Consider the following 23062-nt stretch of genomic DNA (forward strand, 5'->3'; position numbering starts at 1 on the left):
TTATGTGACCAAAAAACTTACTCTACCGTTTCTCTTCAAAAGAGAGTGGCTAACTGTCAGGCTTTTTTGTTTAAATATATATTTATTAATTTCTCTACAATTTCAAAGTTTGTTGACAAGTTGCCAGAGGAATATAAAGAACAGTTTATGGCTCTAGTTTCAGAGGGGTATCTCATGGCCAGTATATCCCTTCAGGCAGCTACTGATATTGCTGATACAGCCTTGTGTTCAGTGACATTGTGATTTCCACAATGTACTCTTCCTGGCTGCAGGTTTCTGGCATTCTGAAAGAGCTGCAAAATATAGGTGAAGTTTTACCATTTGAAGGGTGTTGAAGAGTCTAAACTATTTTGCAATGACACAGACAGCCTCCCAACTTGAAGCAAATACTTATCAGCAACTACACACCACACAACAAAAACACTAACCCAGGAACCAAACCCTGCAACAAACCCTAGTGCCAACTCTGTCCGCATATCTATTCAAGGGATGCCATCATAGGACCTAACCACATCAGCCAGCACATCTACCAATGTGATATATGCCATCATGTGCCAGCAATGCCCCTCTGCCATGTACATTGGACAAACCGGACAGTCTCTGTGCAAAACAATAAATGGACACACATCTGACATCAAAAATTATAACATTCAAAAACCCATAGGAGAACACTTCAGTCTCCCTGGATGCTCAGTAACAGACTTAAAAGTGAAAATTCTTCAAAAAACAAAACAAAACAAAAAAACTTCAGAAACAGACTCGAATGAGAAACTGCAGAACTGGAATTAATTTGCAAACTGGACACCATCAAATTAGGCCTGAATAAAGACTGGAATTGCATAGGTCACTGCAAAAACTAATTTTCCCCCCTGCTGATATTCATACCTTCTTGTCAACTGTTTGAAATGGGCCACCTTGATTACACTGAATTCATTAGCACTGTAAAAGTCATTTTTTCCTTCCTTCCTTATCAACTGTTGAGACTAGCCCACTTCTACCTTAATTGAATTGGCTCATTAGCACTGACCCCCTTCCCCCCCAACTTGGTAAGGCAACTCGCATCTTTTCAAATGCTGTGTATTTATGTATCTCTACTGTATTTTCCATTCCATGCATCAGATGAAATTGGTTTTAGCCCACGAAGCTTATGCGCAAATAAATGTGTTAGTCTCTAAGGTGCCATAAGGACTCCTTGTTTTTGCTGATACAGACTAACATGGCTACCACCCTGAAACAGAAAATACTGGGTGCAAACTGAAAGACTCCTGTTCAATACTTTGTATATTAGTTTACACTCCAGTGACTAAGATAAACAGTTTAGGTCACACCCTTACTGTAGATCCTCTTTTTAGCAGAGGTCATATAGTTCCTCGAATGTCAAGACTTCCTTGAAGATATTAGTCATCTTCGTCTACAGCAGGCCCTTCTTACCAGACAACACAAACTTCATGCAGTCATTTTGACTGCTCCATTGAGGACTGCACACTAACTATATCAACTGCCTTTGGAACATGCCTGTCCCTTTTCCACTGAGTTTGAGAAAATGTCATGTGAGACAAGTGGGTGCTCAGCACAGTAAATGAGGGATACGTTATCCAATTCACCTCCTGCTCTTTTCAGGGACCCATCTCACAGTACTTCCCTACGAGCTGTCATCAGCTCCAAGGGTGTTCACCAAGTGCATTGAGACCTGCTTAGGTGTTCAAATGTTTCCATTGGCAATAAAAGAGAACTAGTTTTCCCATTTAGTTGTAGAAATCGTTTTACTGGGTTAATTTCTTAAAGTAAGGTGTGTTTGGGAAGGTTTCTTTTTTTCACTAATTCCCATTACCTGCTTTGACTTCCCCATGTGTTCGTGTGTTCTTTGATTTTTTTTTTTTTTGTGATGAAAAAATTAAATGTAAAAGTCACTGTATATGTTAATGTGAAGGAGCCATTTGGACTCTAACCAGGCCCACGGTTCTTAAAATGTTACTGTTGGGATATTATAACAGTTTATTTGAAGAAATCAGAAGGTGTTACATTCTCATTCATTGGCTTTTAAAAGATGAACAATAAACAGTGATCTCTGAAGAAAGAACGCTTGTACCTAGTTCAATGGTTCATAAACCTGTGGGCTGCTTGTGGCCCAATTAACACACAGCTGCGGCTCATGTGACAGCCTCGGGGCCATACAGGTAGTATATATATTGTGTAGATGCTGCCCACATAACACCCAGAAAGCTATGTATGCATTCCACAAGGGTAAATAGGTTGAGAACCACTGATCTTGTCTAAAGTATACTCAGTTTGCAAAACTTTTTAGATTAAAGCTGTATGTAAACTAAATGTTGCTCATTTTCTAAATGGGTTGCATTACAATATACAGATTTCATTTTGGGGAAACATTCATGTTTACAAGTTGAAGCCCAGATAAGCCTATCCTTCAATCCTTGTAAGATGTAAGCTAACCCAATTTAACTGAACTTGGTAGTTAAAACTAAGCCATACAAACAAAGTAAAACAAACATTAAGAAAAAAAAAATCTAGGCCAGGAAATATGCATGCGTCTTGGCAAAGATTAGATCTAACTCAATCAGCAACCATCAAAATCGTAACTTTTTAAATCACAGCAAGTAAATAACTGAAAAGTTAGATTTGGTATTTCCTAATGGGATACAATTAAATCAACCTTATATCTGAACTTATACAGGTACTCCAAATTTGTCTACAAAGATGGCCAGTGTCAAGGTTCCTCCCCCACTCTGAACTCTAGGGTACAGATGTGGGGACCTGCATGAAAACCTCCTAAGCTTACTTTTACCAGCTTAGGTTAAAACTTCCCCAAGGTACAGATTAATTTTATCCTTTGTCCTTGGACTATCCACTGCCACCACCAAACTCTAACTAGGTTTACTGGGAAACGTAGTTTGGACACGTCTTACCCCGCCAAAATCCTCCCAACCCTTGCACCCCACTTCCTGGGAAAGGTTTGGTAAAAATCCTCACCAATTTGCATAGGTGACCACAGACCCAAACCCTTGGATCTGAGAACAATGAAAAAGCATTCAGTTTTCTTACAAGAAGACTTTTAATAGAAATAGAACTAGATAGAAGTAAAGGAATCACCCCTGTAAAATCAGGATGGTAGATACCTTACAGGGTAATTAGATTCAAAACATAGAGAATCCCTCTAGGCAAAACCTTAAGTTACAAAAATGACACACAGACAGAAATAGTCATTCTATTCAGCACAATTCTTTTCTCAGCCATTTAAAGAAATCATAATCTAACACATACCTAGCTAGAGTACTTACGAAAGTTCTAAGGCTCCATTCCTGGTCTATCCCTGGCAAAAGCAGCCTACGGACAGACACAGACCCTTTGTTTCTCTCCCTCCTCCCAGCTTTTGAAAGTATCTTGTCTCCTCATTGGTCATTTTGGTCAGGTGCCAGCGAGGTTACCTTTAGCTTCTTAACCCTTTGCAGGTGAGAGGATTTTTCCTCTGGCCAGGAGGGATTTTAAAGGGGTTTACCCTTCCCTTTACATTTATGACAGCCAGTCAGAATGATGAATTCAAAAATATAAGGATGAATTAAACATATATTAGTGTTGTGTGAAACCAAAGAAAAATTTGAGTTTGGCAAAAAGATGCTGTGTTCACAGTTTAAAATTGGTTCACATCTGTAGGGTTTGGTATCTCATGATATAAAGACAAGTGAAACTTATTTCTTATTAAATATCATTGTATACATAAGCATTGAGGTTGTCCTCTCTAGTGGAACTCTAGATCCAACTCCTATTGAAGTTTATGGAAAAATGGTTCATACTCCTACTGTGCAAACTAGTACCATGTCTTAATTTCGGTCTTCAAAAATGAACTGCCTTCTTAAATTCATACCAGATCTCAACTCCAGATCCATTAATGGAGCTATGCAGATTTATGCCAGCTGAGGATATCTGCCCTCTGTTTTATATTTTGTAAAGGCAAACAAAATGCAGTATTTTGAAGTGAGACATGATCTTGTCCATCAGTGTGTTGTCTCTTCTGTATTCTTTGTCTTACGTGGACTGTAAATCCTTTGGGGACAGAGATCTTATCTACTACACAGTGCAGAGATACCGTCAGCACTCAACAAATTATAAAAGTCACGTGCCTGGCTAAGATGGTTTTCTGAAGAGTATATTCTTGGTTTATTTAAAAAAAAAAATTCCTGTGTCCGCCTACTGTCGCTGTCCTTTTAGCTACTATGAAAACGTCATTTATACTACTATTCTACTTGTCCTTTTGCATGCCAGAGAAAATGTTTGCCTTTTAAGTTAAACTTAACATTAATGATGCTGCAAAAGTAAAATATATTGAAACTTACTGTGTACTAAAGTCTGTGGGAACTACTGTGTGCAGGTCTATTTCTGATCCAATGGAAGTGGAGTGGTAACACTCACAATCAGTGCAGTGTGATGAAGATCAGCTTCACTCTTTAAGGCTTCTGGCAGCAGGAAATCGTGGTTTTGTGAGCAAAAAACCCAAGCTGAGCAATTAATCATATTTAATTTTTCATGCCCTCTGATGTATGAACTATTTTAAAAAATTGTTCTGCAGACCAGTTTTGCTGCAGCTAATTAATCTTTATTTCCCCAGTCATGGAAACCAAATATTCCTCAGCCCTGCCCTCAGCTCCTTCAATTTAGAAGGCAGTGATGGTTTGCGTGGTTGGTTTTCGCAGTCAGTGCAATGACAGGAACTGTTCAGTGTACAAGACTTACTTAAATGTAATATATCAGGCCTTTTTATTTTGCAGGACAAGTTTTTATGAATTAACTACTCTTCATATTAAATATAAATAGGTCAGCCCATGTCTTTTCCCTGAAACAGTCTAGGTAATTTTGAAACCCTTTCTTGTTCCCCAACAGTTGTTTTGACAGAGCAATTGAAGACTGGAGGCAGTTCCATTGCGATCTCAATGACCTCACACAGTGGATAACAGAAGCTGAAGGGTTACTGGCTGATGCCCATGCTGCAGATGGTAGCCTGGATTTGGAGACAGCTGGGATGCATCAACAGGTACGTGGCGTTCAGTCAAAGGACAGGGAAGCTGACAAAAGTTGAGCATGGATTTGAGCCAAAAATTCAAATCTGCCCATGAATAAAAATATATATTGAAATTGTGGTGGTCCTCTAAAGTTTCGCAGGAAAATAGGTCTGTGTGTAACTTGAAATTGCTTTTCTGATTGTAATTTCAGTTAATTGTTTTTTAAAGTTTTTTAATCAGGGGTTAGAAAACAGGGCTTTTGTCCCTGTCTTCTATTGATTTTTTTTTTCCTATATGAAGGTTCAGTTGGGTACTTTTAAAAATATATTAGAATTAATGTGTACTGTAGTCCTTAATTGGGTATACTTTTAAAAATAATCAGTATATCTATAATTGGCTATTGCAGGGTTTAGTTTTCCATTCTGAGTAGAAAGCAAGCACAATTGTTTTGTTTTTATAAAACTGTCTTGTGTAAAGACTCCAGAAAACTGTAATTTTATTTGCTTTAGTTTTGCCTTTTCAGATTTTGTTTTCCTGGTTCTTCTCATGTATCACCAAGAAAGGGGAAGCAATTTTTCTGTTTACAAAATTAAATTAAGGTTTTAGCTAAAAGCAAGAGGCTAAAGCATAACTTTAAAATAAACCCCAAATAAAAAAATACCCTATATAAATACCAGGTATCTATATTTATATATATATCTATATTTATATCTATATTTTAGAAATCCAAATGTTAAATACCTGTGTTTTACAGGAGAAATTTATGATCCACTGAGAATTGGTTGAATTTTATTCTTGTTCTTAGTGCTCTTGGGCGTTTTCTTCTAGGGCATTTCCTTTCTCTTCCTGGAATCATAGTCAGTTCTGTTCTAGGCACAAAGAGATCCTGTACTAATAATGTAAAAAGCTTTTTCTAGCCCCGAGGGATAGGTTAAGGTTTGAACCTGACTTTATCTAACTTTCCTCAGTTGCCTGGATTTTTTGTGATCTCCGCAGCTTATGGCAGCATGGCCAAAATTATCCCAGTTACAGTGTTGTAAGGTTACAAGTACACGGTGCACACAAGTTCAGAGAATAACTGGTGAAAAATAATTTTAATCTGTGGGCAATTTTAAAAAAAGAAAAAAATGTAGCACTTAATAAAAACATCAGGGCATGAATGTAGATGCTAATACTAACCATGTAAAAGTCAGTTCCTTTATCCTGTATTCAGTTGTATTCAATAGCCGATTGTGCATCAGTCTTTTAAAAATATTTATTAAGTCTAAGCCAACTTACTAATAACGAGCATTTAATCTATCGTTTAAAGCTGCATATCGTTGATGTAAAGTTTCTTTAAAATGCTCTTTTTGGTAAAATAATATGCAGCCAGGATGCATTCTCAATGTTATAAACCATAAATCAAAGTCAGGTTAGGTCAGTAATAAAATTCTGCGTGGTTTTCATACTTGTGACAGGAACTTGAAGAAGGAGTCAGCAGTCATCAGACCAGCTTTTCAGCACTGAACAGAACTGGGGAAGGAATCATACAGAAACTCTCCACTACAGATGGGAGCTTCCTGCAGGAAAAACTGGCGGGGTTAAATAAACGCTGGAAAGCAATTACTGCTGAGATCGTGGATAGACAACAGAGGTAATAAGTTAATCAGAAATTTGGGTGTCTGAGCAGATATGATGGGGAAAATCTCATTAGAAGAGTCCAGAGGAGGTATAGGATTCTATTGCACACTATCATTAGTGTGAATTTTCCTGACATTTCGACTCCATTTTCAAACTGCCTCATAGAACCACTTTCTCATAAAAGCATCAGCAATTGACTACTCAGATTGCTGTTAACACGAACAAACACAAGCCCCCCCCCCCCCCCCCCCAGTTTTCTCCACTTAAAATGGCTTCACTGCAAAATCGGATTATTTGGAGGGACCACTGCTACGTTCAGTTCAACCTTACCCAGAGGAATTAGCTGTAAGTACATTTCTGCTGATCTTTAATTTTCAATAACCTGAACGTATTGTCTGAAATCCAAAAACAAAGTAATAGAGGACACAAAGAGAAAATACATTTTTTTTGTAGGAGTTGAAAGACTCATACACAATTGTTTGTTTTTTGAATGGACAGTTTATAAATAAGATCAGAATCCATTTTGAAGTAGTACTGTAAATGTTGTGTAAAAGATCAAAGTTCAAGGGTAGTCTGAGCAAAAGTACACGTTTTCAGTATATCTATGTGGGATATGAAATGCCTGTGTGTCATTTAATTTTAATAGAAATTGTGACTCTAAATCCCCATAATTAATATTATTTTTGAGTTTTCTGAAACAAATCTAATTTTTAGTCTTCTCTGCTGAATATAGAAAATAAATAAAATCTTCTTGATTATTATATTAGGCGAAACCAAGTAAGTTTTCATGTACTACAAGAAAATGTCCTTTCCCAATGTTTGCATGTTTAGAGGCTCTCCTAAATATTTTCACAGACAATGGTCTTTTAGTGTCTTATAGAAATTAGGCCCTAGTAATTGTTGAAACTTGGCTTTGTGATGCCTTGGTTCATGTGCACTTTTTAATTTAATATTTTATTTGGAATAAACCTATTCGGAGATTTTTAAAGTAAAGTTTAAGCCATAGTTGTTGGAATGTGATTTGCTTATTTATGGTTGAGGAAAGAATCCGTTGATCAGCAAAACCAACTCTTTTGGTAACTCTCATTAGTGTAAAACAGAGAGCTGCATGTCACATTGGAGGTAGTGTGGGAATGTGTTTGCTGTTATAGCAGTGTCTCACACCTCAACAGGCTTTAGTATTTGAATGTGACATTTTGCAAATGTTAGGTTTGCTGCAAGTGTCTTTCTCAGTAAACATGTATTTTCTTCCACTTTTAATCAAGTTGTCTCCATTTAATCATGTATGTTGATTTGCTTCATTTTAGTCTTTTATCCGCTGTGGGATTTGTGTTTTTTAGACTGAAAGGAGAGGATCAGCAGCTAATGGACTACAGGAAGAAGTTGGATGAGTTTAGTTGCTGGTTGGAAAATGTAGAAAATTCCCTGGAAATGAGACCTACATTCAACCCTGAAGAAAACCTGCGAGAATTAAAGGCAAGATGGATTAAAATGTGTATGAGTGCATGTGTGTCTTTCATTAATTCTGAATCTGCCATGGTCCTAATGTGGGACAAATATCCAAAATGAGGAGAGGCACAAGAAAAATAGTATGGCATAAAGTGACATGGGATTAATTACCAAAATAAGGGACAGCTTTTACTGAGGGCCAATTGAGAGTTGTGTATGAGATAGGAGAAGATGCCATTGGATGCAGTAAGTCAGTACATACTTATGCCGTGGAACCTTAGAGTGTTTTTGTTATATTCTCAGTTCAAAAACAACACCTGGCACTTCTGAAAAAGAATTTGTGGCATGTGAAATAGTAAGGGCAATTGCGAACATTATATATCTCCATGTGACTAAACAGACTGAATACCATCAAAAATTATAACAAGGGCACGTAATTATAATTTGTTTGAAGTGTGTTTTTACTTATCAAAGCATATTAACATTTTTGAGGTTGAAGTGTTATAATTAATATCACAATGCATTTGATTACTATAAAGTTATCCAGTGTGTGTGTCAATGTTTTATTGTACTTTAAGGTAAATAAGCAAGTAAATAGCCAACTAAAATATATGTAAACAATGACACCTGTGTCCTGTTACTGGGAAGCTGAATATTTTTTTAATTGTCCTTTTAGTCAGCATGGAATACTTTTTTGTTTTTAAATTTTATCAGTGTTGAACATCGATAACTTAATACTGTTGTATCTGTGAGCATGATAATGAGAGAATGCTGTCAGGACCTGAATAGACTGGAACAGATCAGTCTGTCTGGCAATGCTACTACTTTGAAATTTCAACTATTAGCCCCAAATAGAATACAAAAATCAAACTTTCTCCAAATCTGTTTAAATGAGGTAAATTGGTTACAATTACATCAATTGTTCATTCGAGTACAGTTTATTGTATAGTGCCCAACCAGTAGTTATCAAAGCTAATCTTATTTCCTGATCATTATATTCTCCCTGCCAGCTAATCTTATTTCCTGATCATTATATCCTCCCTGCCCACACTTTGGGGGGCGCGAACCCTGCTAGGAAAGTATTACTAATGATCATTATAGGCACTCAGATAGTCTGATGAGCGTCAATTATATAAAAATCTGGATGGATAAATGGTTGCCTACATGTTGTTGTTCTTGTTTTTAACAGTGTAATTATTTATTTAGTTGTGCTAGGTGCTTTACAGACAAACAGAAGACCTGTTGTGCAGTGCTTACAGTTTGAGGCCCTGAACCCAGACCGTTTTTCCCATGTATAATCCCACTGAAGTCAGTTGGGGACTACACACAGGGAAAAACTTTTTGCTGGATCTGCCCTGCAATGTAACATTAACACAGGCAACAGTAAATAAGGGGGGAAGATTCAGGAATCAAAATAAGATAATGAGGCTTTTTATTCAAAACCATTTACTTAAAATTTCCTCTTAACCTCTCCCCCCCCCCCCCAAAAAAAAACAAAAAAACAAAAAACAGCGCAATCTTGGGTCTTGATTGTGTAACAAACTGCATGTGTGCTTTTCTAGACATTGACTTAGTCTGGGGCAAACTGGGGAGTAAATCTGCAGCTCACTAACTTGCTGCATGCTGAGTAGCTGAGTGGACCCTGCTATCGTGCACTAGGAAACTTTTCAGTTTAGCAGGCTCGTGCGCTGTAGATTTACATCCTCAGCTTGCTGTGCACAAACTCTTTACACAGGCCTCAAGAGTCTCCCTGTGTGGAGCTTGTTGCAGGATTGGGGCCTTAGTTTTTAAAGACTTGAAAACTGGTACAGACTGTAGTTTTAACTGAGGTGGAGACACAGGTAATTAGTGCTTTATAATTCTGAATATATTGGCTACACCAAAAGGTAACCAAACCCAAGTATGCATATAGCAGTTCAGTAGCTTTCATGAGTAATGTATAAAAGCAGATCCATTTGCTATTCTCTTTTAGTTTCAGTTCCTCAGATTTTTGTGTTTCATGTAGGAAGAAAATAAATTCTGATAATCAAGTAAAGTTTTTAAATAATCTGAATGTTTTCTGTTTGGGATGTTATTAGTAGAGCCCTGCAAATTTGCGGATATCTGCAGATGTTTGTGGATTGTAGATTGGATGCAGATACCAATTTTTGTATCCACGCAGGGCTTTAGTTATTAGATCTCTAGTTTATATGCTGTTTGATTTGGTTAATTTTTCCTAATGAACTCTCCAAATGTCAAATTCTTTAGTTAACTAAAACATTTATTAGAGTGAGTGTGTGTGAGTGTGTGTCTGCCCGCGCGCATGCACAGTCGTCTTCAGACTAAAGCTCTCTCTTGCCCCCTGTAGGACTTAACTGAGGAAATGGAAGTACAAGGAGAAAAACTGAAATGGTTGAACAGAACTGAACCTGAGATACTTTCAGATAAAAGCGTTGGTTTTCAGGAAAAAGAGAGAATTTCTGACACCTTAAGGACTATCAGCATGAAATGGAACAAGGTGTGTATTTTCTCCATATTGATTATGTGTAGTCAGCATGTCTAGTAGTTTATTAGACAGAGGTCTGTCGTCCTTTCCATACACGTGTGACTCCCACTAATGCTTTTGGAAGCTGTCCATGCATGTCGAGGGAAGGCTAGACTCCATAGTGTAGAGCATAAGTACTGTTCCATGTCTTAAGTGCTAAACTCATGTAAAAATTGTTCAATTCATATGAATTCTCCTTTGGTTTGGATCTTTCTGGTTGAACTGGTTTTCTTTCAAAGAGCTAGATTTAGACCGCGTTTTTTTTTAAACAAGCTGTAAAGTATCAATTAGAAATTGACCTTTCAAAATATCTTCTTAAGAAATCGAATGTTTGCAATTATCATAGCAAATATTGAATAAAACCAAACTCTTTCCTTTTAGATAGTAGGAATTAGCAATTCTAATGAAATGTGACCTCTTTGGCTTGATGACCAGATGAAGATAGGAGAATACCAGAGACTGGAGTAGTGTGATTGAGGTTGTGGGAGAAGATTGATAGGACAGTTTGGTTGTGGGTCAGGAATCTGAGCATTTACCAGGGGGAAGAGAGATTTGGTAGCTGTGGGGAGGAAAAAGATGCCTGTATCTCTCTTGCTGCCTCCTCAAGCCAAGTAACCCTCTTCCTTTTTCTTTTCCTTTCCTTTCCCCAAAATAATAGTGTAACTAAATTTGGTTGGCTCTAGTAGTGGGATAATTTTTTAAATTTTTAAAAAAACCTCACCTCATATTATGGTACATCTTGTGTGCCTCTGCTAATATCTCAACTAGCAGTGAATGGGTCACAGCTTGGGTACTTGGGCGGAAAAGAGGGTCTTTGACCTGTCTCTAAATTCTGTTCTGTTTGACTCTTAACTCAGACATACTCATATATAAAACACTACACTATAGATAGATATAAAAACGAAACTTGAGCACAGGGTGACATTGCTTGTGGTTATTAAATGATCGGTTTCTATGATGCTTTGTTTGCTGTCTAAAGAAATCTTCTTTGTAAACATAGCGTTAGTATTTTTGTGTATTTTGTGATCAGTAGTTTAGCTATGTTAATAAGTGTTTCTTTGTAGCTGTTAAAAACATTCTTACGGGTATTTTTTTCACTTGCATTCTGTGCTATAGTTGTTCAAAGAGGTACCTGACAGAGTGAGAGAACTCGAGGCATATGTTCAGCAGCTCCATCTTGTGACACAGGCAAAGCCTTCTGGTGAGTGATGAGCAGAAAACATATTTTACGGTCATGTCTAATTTGGCTGAGTTTAATCCTGTTTGCAGTAAAAAAAATAATAATTGTACTAACTTGGGTGAAGTGGAGATTATAATATGAAGGTTTTGCATCCTTGTATTTAGGACTGCTTTTATATTATTGGCAACACTGGAGCACTTAATTGGGGAAAAGGACAGGTTACAGTTTTTTGTTGTTGCTTGAGAGTTGACTGTTGATTAATAAAACTGCTTGTTTGTTGTTTGTATTGCCATAGCGCCTAGGCACCCCAACCATGGACCAGAAACCCATTGTGCTAGGTGCTGTACAAACACACAACAAATGCAGTCCCTGCCTGAAAGAGATTACAATCTGAAATTAAGTAAATGGATTCATAATGTTTTTCAAAATTCCTTACCAAGGAAAACTTAAATGGAGCAAAACACTTTATTATAATCTCAACCTGTCAAGGGTCTGTATTGACTTGAGTTGAAATCAAGACTGTTAGGTGAACAATGGTTCATAATTTTTGTTACTGGAAGGCAAAATTCCATGGTTTGAACTTCTGCTTGATGAACTTGTTATCTGTTTTTGGAACTAAGTAAACCAAGAGCAGTTGTAATTTGTGGAGTTTTTGGAAGGTGATCTGGTGATGCGTTGAAGTGTTTGTTTTAAAATATGCACATCCCTAAGCCACCTGACTTGTAAGATTGGGAGCCCTCAATGTAACCAGGTTTGAGTGTTGAAAGAAGGGATGGGGACCAGACTAGAAGTGTTGTTGTTTCTGCTCCATCCAACCAGACATCAGGCCAAGCTGTAAATTGCTAAATCTGTGCAAGACCTTAAGCAGTAGCTAAGTTGTTTGTGTCTGAGGTGAGTTCTGTGTTGAGAATTTTAAAGATCTTGTGGTTTTCCACCAAAAGTACTAGTTTTGGACCTAGCCATAATGGAAGAAATACTTCAGTTCTTCTTTGAGTGCTGGTATGTATGTGTATTCCACTATGGGTACACATGGGCCTGGAGCCAGAGAATTTTGAAAGCAGTGTCTCACCCGGCTCACCTGTTGCCTCTGTGTGAAGAGACAAAGCGCAGGGTAGACTGACTGCCTCTCCAGTTCCTTCTAACTGCTGCGTGGTCTGGGTTGGATACTAGGCTATGCCCAGGTTTCTGGGCTTCAAAACTTGTGATTCCTGCCCATGATCCTTCTCAGTCAGCGATGACCACTAATGCTCCTTGTACACCTTGGGGAAACCCACATTGCAGCAGGGTGCAGTATCTGCCATTTGTTCCCGGGAAGGGTGAGAACTTTGCCTCCTGATGCACCGTGTGGCCCAATATGATCACGGCTAGGGAACCCCTAACCACAGTCCCCTATGCATGAGCCAAGCTAAGCAAGGAGTTTGCCAAATCAGGAGTGAAGGAGTGTGCTCCAACAGAGCATTTGGTAGGGTCTTGTGGGAGAGCAGGAAGCATTCTCATAAACCAGAGGCTAAGTCTTCCTTCAAATCCACTTAGAAGAAGTCGGATCCAATCTTGCCTAAACTGAGTAATAGCTCAGCCCAGGAGAACTTGGAACGTACTAAGTCTCAGAGGCTTGATAAGAAAGCTCAGAAGTCTAGGGCTTCACTGGCAGCAGATCGTGGTCTGGTGGTACTGATGAAGATATATTGCTGAGAGCGTTGGCCACCCATGGTACCATCTGCAACAGTTGTGGCACAGACTGTCTTTATTGTGGCTCCAGTGGTTCAGACACACAAGAATCCTCTCACTTTGGGAAGAGCTGAGACCTACTCTCCTCCTGAGGACATCTTCGCGCTCTCAGATCCGGAGACTTCCACTTCTTTGGTTCCCTCCCTTCTGAGAGGGTTACAACTCCACCACAGAAGCTGGCCTTTGGAAGGAGTTTGTCTCCCATTCCATCTCTGGGCTATGATTTTCCTCCAGCAGCACCATGGGCACTACCTATGGAACTGGAATCAATTTTTTTTCTTCTTTGGGAAATTCTGAATTGCCTAATGAACCTTTATGCCCTGTTTCTCCAGGACAAACCTTCTCAGTCAGAAGATCCTGGGCCAACTTGTGACCAACCTTCACATTACCATGCACCTCATAACTGTTGACCACCATGACCCCCATTTGACCCATCCTTTTGGCCATACTGGCGCCCATCGGACCAGTGCCATCCTGTTGGTCTCGTCTGCTAGGGAGTCATCCCTCCCCTCCCTTTTGAGGGGACAACTGGTGCTGCCCCTGAACCCTACTGAGGAGGAGTATGCACCGGATCCAGTGTTTCCATCAGATCCGATGAGCTTGCCATCTTAAGTGCCAGACATGGTGGTAACTCTGTTTCCATCTCCCCATGATGACTATAATCAATTCCAGGAACTCCAAAGAATTGTAGGGGAGCTGCAGATTCCTCGAGAATGTTCAGGATCCTTAAACCAAGCCCTTGGACATGCTCCAGTACAATATCCCTTCCAGTTAATGAAGCCATCCTGGAACCAGCTAGAGTGCTCTGGAATATCCGAGCTACCTGCACCCCCATACCTAAAAGGGCACTATGGCCTTGTCAAAGAGGCAGAATTCCTGTTCTCTCACCATACTTCTTGTTCTTTAGCCACTGCAGAGTGATCTAGGCAACAACCCTGATCTACCCCGACTGATAAGGAGGGCAAATGTCTCAACTTATTGGGAATGAAAGTCCTTTTCTTCTTCTAGCCTGTGGTTCAGGACAGCCAGTTACCAAGCGCTACAGGGAAAGTATGACTTCCTGAATTGTTCGAAATTTGTGGATTTTATTGACGGAGCTTTTTCAAGCTATGAACTTTATCATAGACTAGATCATAACTAAGGCTACAATTTTGTCATGAGTATTTTTATTAAAAGTCACAGACAGGACACAGGCAATAAACAATAAATCACGGATTTGTTGAAGACGGAGCCCAAGCCCTGCCACCCTGGATTGAATTATTGGAATTTTCAAGAAGTCACGGAGATCTCATAAAATCCCAGAATCTGTGACTTCCGGGACAGATTCATCGCCAGCCACAGAGTGCCTGTCAAGACCCCTCTCTCTCTCTCTCTCCCTTAAGACTTATGGTCTCATGCACGTATGTGACAGCTTTTGCTAGACTCCACCTTTGTTTTGCCTACAAGCGTGGCTTCAAACTATGTACTTGCCAAACCAACAGTCTGTGAGCACCATAGTGACTGTTCCCAGCAAAAGGATGTCATCCTTGTCATAGTGGAAGAATCCCCTCCAGCTGTGCATTTGCGTTCCCTTCCTTGCCTCCACATGGGACAGGACAATCATTACCAACACATCCCTGTTGGGAGCTCATGTGAACAACAGTGCAGTGCGAGGCCCCTGGATGTTTCGAGAGTCCATGAGCTACAAGCAGTTCAAAGGGCTTGCAAAAGCATTCCCCCATTTGTGCAGGGTCACCATCCCCATATAATGTCAGACAACATCACAACAGTCTTTTTACATCAACAAAAAGGTTGGAGCAAGATCCACCCCTCTGTGCACAGAAGCAGTTAGTCTGTGGAACTGGTGTATTGATAGTCAGATTACCCTGTTGGCAGTCCTCCTCCGAGGAAACCAGAATGTGCTAACGGACTCTCAGCTGACACTTTGTGGTCGATCATGAATGGGTGCTTCACAACTCTGTGGTAAACAATATTTTTGCTCGGGGGAGGGGTCCCCCTCCAGGGACCTGTCTGCCTCCCAAATAAATAGAAAATGTAACATATGCCATTCTAGAGGAATCCTGGGTTGCTGCTCACAGGACAATGCTCTACATCTTCCATGGTCAGATCATATGAACTATGCCTTCCCTCCACTACGGCCTCAAGTTTTGCGCAAGATTCGGCAGGACAGGGCATGAGTTATTCTTAATGTCATCAACTGGCCAAGATAATTTTGGTTCCCAGACCACCTACACATGTCATCTGAGGCACTGACCATTATTCCTATGCTTCCCAATCTCCCTACTCAGTGGAATGGCAAGAGCAGGCAACCCGATCCTTGTCTGCTACATCTCAGAGCCTAAATGAGCATCGTCCTTAGAGTAATTGTGCATTGAAGCTGTACAGAGCATCCTTTCTAATAGTAGGAAGGATTCCACTAGGAATTGTTACCTAGCCAAGTGGAATCTCTTCTCTGTCTGAGTGCATCAGACCTATTTCTCCAGAAGCCACAGATATTTCTTTAATTCTGAACTATATTCTTTCCTTGAAGACAGCAGGTTTGTCCATCAGTTCCTTACGGGTGTGCTTGGCAGCAATCGGTGCATACCATCTGCCCTCACAGGGCTACTTGATCTTTGCATGCCCTCTGACTAGCAGATTCTGGAAAGACCAAATCAGAACCCCTACGCTTATTAAAAAAGTCTGTTCCTCAATGCAACTTGAACCTTGTTCTCTCAGTACTCACTAAGCCTCCTTTTGAACCATTAGCTTTCTTGCTCCATGTCTCTCCTGTCCATGAAGGTCTCATTACTGGTAGTAATCACTTCTGCCAGGAGGGTTAGTGATCAGGGGCCATTGATGGCCAATCCTGCCATAAGGATGAGGTTTCATTAAATTTGCGCCTTAAATTCAACCCCAGAGTAGTCTGAATTTCACTTGAACCAGTCTATTCACTTATATGTATTCTTCCCAAAACCTCATGCAACCTTAGAAGAAAGGAGGCTCCATTCCCTCAACGTTTGGCGAGCCTTAACCTTTTGTCTGCAGAGAATGAAAAGAATCAGGAAATCCCCTAAACTTTTTGTCACCATAATGGAAAGGGTCAGGCTGTATCCTCTCAAGCAATCTCAGAATGGATCTCTGGCCATATTTTGCTCTGCTATCAGTTGTCTAATCTTCCCCCTCCTCGTGGGATAAGAGTTCATTCCACAAGAACGTAAGCAACATTTATGGCATGGATTCAAGAAACGCCTCTACTTGATATTTGTAAGACGGCTTTGTGGAGCTCAGTCCATACTTCTGTTAGATGCTATGCCTTGGTACAAGGCTCCTCTGTAGATGCATCTTTTGGAACAGCAATCCTTCATTCGGCTCTGCCATCTGCAACCTCGTACCCTCCTTCTATATGAGTACTGCTTATCAGTCATCCACAGTGGAATACACACAGGGACCAGCACTCGAAGTAGAAGAGAAAGTTACTTTCCTTATAGGTTTCAGAGTAACAGCCGTGTTAGTCTGTATTCGCAAAAAGAAAAGGAGGGCTTGTGGCACCTTAGAGACTAACCAATTTATTAGAGCATAAGCTTTCGTGAGCTACAGCTCACTTCTTCAGATGCATATCGTGGAAACTGCAGCAGGCTTTATATATACACAGAGAATATGAAACAATACCTATTCCCACCCCACTGTCCTGCTGGTAATAGCTTATCTAAAGTGATTTCCAGCACAAATCCAGGTTTTCTCACCCTCCACCCCCCCACACAAATTCACTCTCCTGCTGGTGATAGCCCATCCAAAGTGATAACTCTTTACACAATGTGCATGACAATTAAGCTGGGCTATTTCCTGCATAAATCCAGGTTCTCACATCCCCCCCACCCCCATACACACACAAACTCACTCTCCTGCTGGTAATAGCTCATCCAAACTGACCACTCTTCAAGTTAAAATCCAAGTTAAACCAGAACATCTGGGGGGGGGGGGTAGGAAAAAACAAGAGGAAACAGGCTACCTTGCATAATGACTTAGCCACTCCAAGTCTCTATTTAAGCCTAAATTAATAGTATCCAATTTGCAAATGAATTCCAATTCAGCAGTTTCTCGCTGGAGTCTGGATTTGAAGTTTTTTTGTTTTAAGATAGCGACCTTCATGTCTGTGATCGCGTGACCAGAGAGATTGAAGTGTTCTCCGACTGGTTTATGAATGTTATAATTCATAAACCAGTCGGAGAACACTTCAATCTCTCTGGTCACGCGATCACAGACATGAAGGTCGCTATCTTAAAACAAAAAAACTTCAAATCCAGACTCCAGCGAGAAACTGCTGAATTGGAATTCATTTGCAAATTGGATACTATTAATTTAGGCTTAAATAGAGACTTGGAGTGGCTAAGTCATTATGCAAGGTAGCCTGTTTCCTCTTGTTTTTTCCTACCCCCCCCCCCCCCCCCAGATGTTCTGGTTTAACTTGGATTTTAACTTGAAGAGTGGTCAGTTTGGATGAGCTATTACCAGCAGGAGAGTGAGTTTGTGTGTGTATGGGGGTGGGGGGGATGTGAGAACCTGGATTTATGCAGGAAATAGCCCAGCTTAATTGTCATGCACATTGTGTAAAGAGTTATCACTTTGGATGGGCTATCACCAGCAGGAGAGTGAATTTGTGTGGGGGGGTGGAGGGTGAGAAAACCTGGATTTGTGCTGGAAATCACTTTAGATAAGCTATTACCAGCAGGACAGTGGGGTGGGAATAGGTATTGTTTCATATTCTCTGTGTATATATAAAGCCTGCTGCAGTTTCCACGATATGCATCTGAAGAAGTGAGCTGTAGCTCACGAAAGCTTATGCTCTTATAAATTGGTTAGTCTCTAAGGTGCCACAAGTCCTACTTTCCTTATAGTAACTGGAGGTTCTTCAAGATGTGTGGTCCATATATCTATTCCACTACCCACCCTCCTTCCCCTCTGCCGCAGATCATCTCTGATTCATGGTGGAGAAGGAACTTGAGGCGGTTGGTCTGCTTGAGTCAGGGTGTATGTGTGGACCAATGGCCACTGCTTTCAACGTTCTCAGCTCCAGGTACATGGAGTGCATGCCTACTTACAGTGAAATAGAGATAGGGCCTATACATCTTGAAGAACTGCCAGTTACTATAAGGTAAGTAACTTTTCTCTTTCAGAGAGTGGGTCAGTAGTTCCCTTTCCTACCCAACTGGAAACAAGATCTACATGTCCAGGGCATATGCACTCTTCTTTGGCCCTGATATTTTTAGTTCGGCAAGTTATTGTATCTCAAGTAATCGTGATTCAGGTTTGATTTTTGCAACATTTCCTTCTTTGGAAACCGTTGTTGTTTTCTAATTAATGTGAATCATTGGGTCACTCTTTATTGGCGTAAAATTAAGTGACGTATTTTGTGTTCTCTGAAGGATTTTTTTGTGTGTGCTGTTGTCAAGGTGCTTCAGATGTCATTGTTGCTATTCTTTCTCTGTACACATTGGCATGAATTTGTAGATCTTGCAGAAAATGCCATGGTTTTTGTAGTTCTTACCAGTGTCACTTTGGACTTGATTTTTTTAAATATTAAGGAAAGAATATTTTTTAAAATGCTGACTATATTTATTGTTTCAGCTTATCCTGCTGTCCAAAACGTGGTGCTACTATCCTCTCCCTTTGAAGCTCCTGTACAGACTCAGCAGGCTTTGGAACTTTCTGCACCTGCTGATCTGGATAAAACTACAACTGAACTGGCTGATTGGCTGGTGTTGATTGACCAGATGCTCAAGTCGAACATAGTCACTGTGGGAAATGCAGAAGAGATCAATCGTACAATTGCACGAATGAAAGTACGTGTCACTGGAGAAACTAGTAATCTTGATAATACACAACTTTAGTGGTTTTTTTTTTTTTTTTAATTTCCATATATTCTGTGAGGGAAGAAACAAAGAGAAAATCATTGTACTTTACTGCAGCTAGTGAAAATTATTTGAAAATGACTGTTTGAGAAATAAAAATTTGTTATATATACTGTAGTTCTAAAATTGTTTTTCTTCTTTCCCCTGTTAAGCCCTTGATATCCTACATCTCCAGGGCCATACTGTTTTTATGCCTAGACCTTCTGATTTTGTGAAAAAGTGCTGTATGTAGAGTGAATATATGTAGGGGCATTACCAAAATCTTTTGCTGGTATATGCCTTTTGTTGAAAGTACATCAGCTTTTGGTCAGTTTAAAAAGCTATGCTGTTATCTGTGCAATATAAGGGTATTTTAGATTGTATTATAATGCAAGTTAATTTATTTCCATTTAATTTTAAATTAGAAAAACGATTGTAAATGCTAATGTTAGGCACTCACAAATGTTTGTTCCTGATCATAGTCCACCTGGGGCTGAGGCAGGACTGGGCATAGATATCTGTGAGTGTCTACATTAGCATTTGTGATCATTTTACTTATGTTAATTGTACATTAATCAATATGAGTTAAAACATGACCAAAAACTAGGCAAACCCTGAGCAACTCATTGTATTGTGACTTCTAATGTCAGAATTTTTCGAAGAAGAATTCAGTGTATAGTAGCTTTAGAGAAGTTAAGATTTTCTTTTAACTTCATAGCATTCATTACATCTTGGTATAGTAATTAGGCAGCACTTTGCAAAAATCATGTTATACTCTCATTTTTGGATACAAGACATTTTTGATTACCTCAAACAGGCTGATTTTCTTTTTCCCCTTTAATAATGATTACTCTTTAGTAATAGCTTTGTTAGGTTTTATAGTGAGAAACTAATTTACAAAAGAGAAAAAAGAGGTAGCCGAAAATATTGTGTTTCACTTCCAATTAATGTGTAGCTCACATAGATTAATCTGCACTTCAGAATCTTCAATAATAGCCAATCAAAATAAAGTAGCTTTATGATACCGTGACACTGAAAGTAAGTTATACTTGTAGATGTAAAATATAGATGGGAACAGCTGTCTAGAAGCACAATCTGTCTTAAGTTCATAACTGCATGTAGTCCAGAAAATGTTTTTATAATGTTAAAATTTGCATTTTGTAATTAAAAAAATCTAATATTGATTCTTACAGATAACAAAGGAGGATTTAGAACAGCGCCATCCTCAGTTGGATTCTGTTTTTACTTTGGCTCAAAATTTGAAAAATAAAACTTCCAGTTCAGATGTTAGGACAGTGATCACAGAAAAATGTAAGTTCTCTCTCATATATGTGTATATATATATATTTTTTTGCAAGCATAATCAGTTTTTCATTGTACTAAAATAAACTTTTATTTTCTTTCTTAATAAAGTATGAACATTTTCCCTAATTATAGCAGACTAGCTTGTACGCATGTAGGACTTAGCAGTCAAAACAGTCAAGTGACTTTCAGTTTCCCAGTGTTATTTAAAAACACTTATCACTAATCACTAATTAAAATGTTCCTGCTTCTTTACTGTCCATTTCTTAAGTATGGGGGGAGGAGGGGAGATATCTTGGATAGCTCAGTACAGAGTAGCTCATGAAAGGCTTGAGAACGGCTTGCAAAATTCTTCCTGCTTATTCTCCATCATATTCAGTGGTATAAAGGAATTAATGTATTGTTTATTTCATTATGAACTGCTGTGTTCTCAACACTTTGTAACTGAGGGCAATAAAGACTCTGATAGTGTTTGTCCCTGTTTGTTGGGTTTGGGGAATCGGAGGAAAAAAAGAAAAAGCCAAGATAATTGAGTTGTGTGTTTGAAAGTGGAAAGAATCTTTAATAGAGATAAAGAGTGGAGGGTCAAATTGAGCATATAATGGGGGGAAATGTCTTGATCTGTAATATGGAAAGGATATTTCTTGTCTGTAATAATGTGCCATAAAAACTTCAGAGCCAGTGAGTTGGGCTTAGATTTTTAAAGCTACTTAGGCATTGCTGCACTCAATGTTTCAACGCTTAACTGACTTAAAAGACTAAATTTCATTTTCAAAAGGGAGTTAGATGCTTAGTAACCTAAATCCTATTGGCAGTCCTTTTTGAAAATGAGATTTAGTTGTCTAAGTAAGTTAAGCATTGCAACGATAAGCGCCACAATGCCCAAATATTTTTAAAAATCTGGGTCCTGGTTTAAATGGACAGCCAATGTTGATAGTTGTCTCAGGAGTTTTTTTTCAGCTAGGTTTGCAGAGGAGACCTGAATGCTCTGGAGATTCTCCTCTTCAGTACATTAGCCAGTGCAGAATATTACACCATTTTCACTTCTGTTGTTTTTGCTTCTGCTGTTTTAATGAAATCACTGATTTTTTTTTTATCAGCAACTGCTGTTTGCTTTTGAACCTAACATTTATCCAATATAGTAACATTTTTCTATTTTCTGTTAGGGGTGCTGGAGCTCTTTCTTCATAGCTCTAATTTAGCACTACTGAAATCATTCTGAAATCATCCTGAAGCTGCTCTCAGGTTGCAGTTGGTGACTCTAGTACATTTTATGTACCAATACAATAGCTTTTCTGGTACAAGTTATTGTCAACATTCTTCAGGGAGAGAGTTGTGAAGCTGAGTGTACCATTTCTTACTGGTGAAGGATGAGTAAAGAGGCCCTCATGCAGATAAGAGAACTCTGATGGTTTAGAATACTTTGAAATCGTTTATATGGGATTAGAATTCATACAAGTGCCATTAAATTAAATATGGCCCTTTTCTTTGCCTTTGTTCAGATGTGGAAAATAAAATGACTTGAGTACCCAAGTGTATTTGATACCCACTTATATCTGTTTAACAGCAAAATAAATACCCCTGGAGCTGATAAACAAATATAAATTGGAATCAAGCATACTTAGTATTATTTATTATCTGTGTTGAACACAGGCCATTTGATTTTCCACAGATCAGAACAAAGGTGATCGAGGTATTATAAGTTAAATACAGTAAAGATTGTGAGTTGCTCAGATATTATGGTAGCTGGGGTCATGTAAGTACCTAAAATAGACAGCATTAGAAATAGAAAGGAAATAAGTACACAAGATTTTTCTTTAGAAAAAAAATCTGTCCTATGTACATGAGGCACTATTATTATAAGTGCGAATCTTTTCTATAAAAGCCGTGCTCAGGATGTGCTCAGGAGTGTGATATACAACAGAACAATGTAATCAATACTATCCATAGGTGATGGAAGTAGCAGTACTGAAGGAAAATGGCAAGGACTGTAATAGAATTACCATGTCATTTAGAATTGGTGCAGATACTGTCAAACTTTAAGTTATCTGTTCGGTTGGCTGTGACAGTGGTTTTCCTATCTATGCACAGAAAGTTTCTAAATCTGTCCATAGAAACCCTAATTGATTTGAAAGAATTTTTATTTTTAAAATAATAATAAATATGCCTCATGTAGATAAATAACAGAGACCCATATCTTACCATTAATATATAAGTAAAACTCTATATAGATTTCTTAAAAATCAGTGGAACAATATGCTCCCGACTATAGGCTTTATTTACATAACTCGTTGGTAATTATTACTTAAATTGATTTTAAGAGAGTTATTTGTGTGAGCAAGATGGGCAGGATTTAAATGTGTTCAGGAGAGATGAG

At 38.8% G+C, this 23062-nt stretch overlaps 1 protein-coding gene across 9 annotated transcripts in view; it reads left to right on the forward strand.

Moving 5' to 3' along the window:
• The window catches only part of UTRN (utrophin), a 587274-nt gene that overhangs the window by 243621 nt on the left and 320591 nt on the right, over nucleotides 1–23062 (forward strand). For all 9 annotated transcript variants that reach the window (XM_073337527.2, XM_073337525.2, XM_073337526.2 and 6 more), the window contains 7 exons: nucleotides 4894–5044; nucleotides 6470–6645; nucleotides 7973–8108; nucleotides 10429–10578; nucleotides 11722–11806; nucleotides 19121–19335; nucleotides 20577–20694. In XM_073337527.2, the coding sequence (XP_073193628.2) occupies nucleotides 4894–5044; nucleotides 6470–6645; nucleotides 7973–8108; nucleotides 10429–10578; nucleotides 11722–11806; nucleotides 19121–19335; nucleotides 20577–20694 (1031 nt within the window). The remainder of the gene's footprint in view (nucleotides 1–4893; nucleotides 5045–6469; nucleotides 6646–7972; nucleotides 8109–10428; nucleotides 10579–11721; nucleotides 11807–19120; nucleotides 19336–20576; nucleotides 20695–23062) is intronic.

This window comes from Lepidochelys kempii, chromosome 3 (genome assembly GCF_965140285.1).
Source record: "Lepidochelys kempii isolate rLepKem1 chromosome 3, rLepKem1.hap1, whole genome shotgun sequence".
NCBI lineage: Eukaryota > Metazoa > Chordata > Testudines > Cheloniidae > Lepidochelys > Lepidochelys kempii.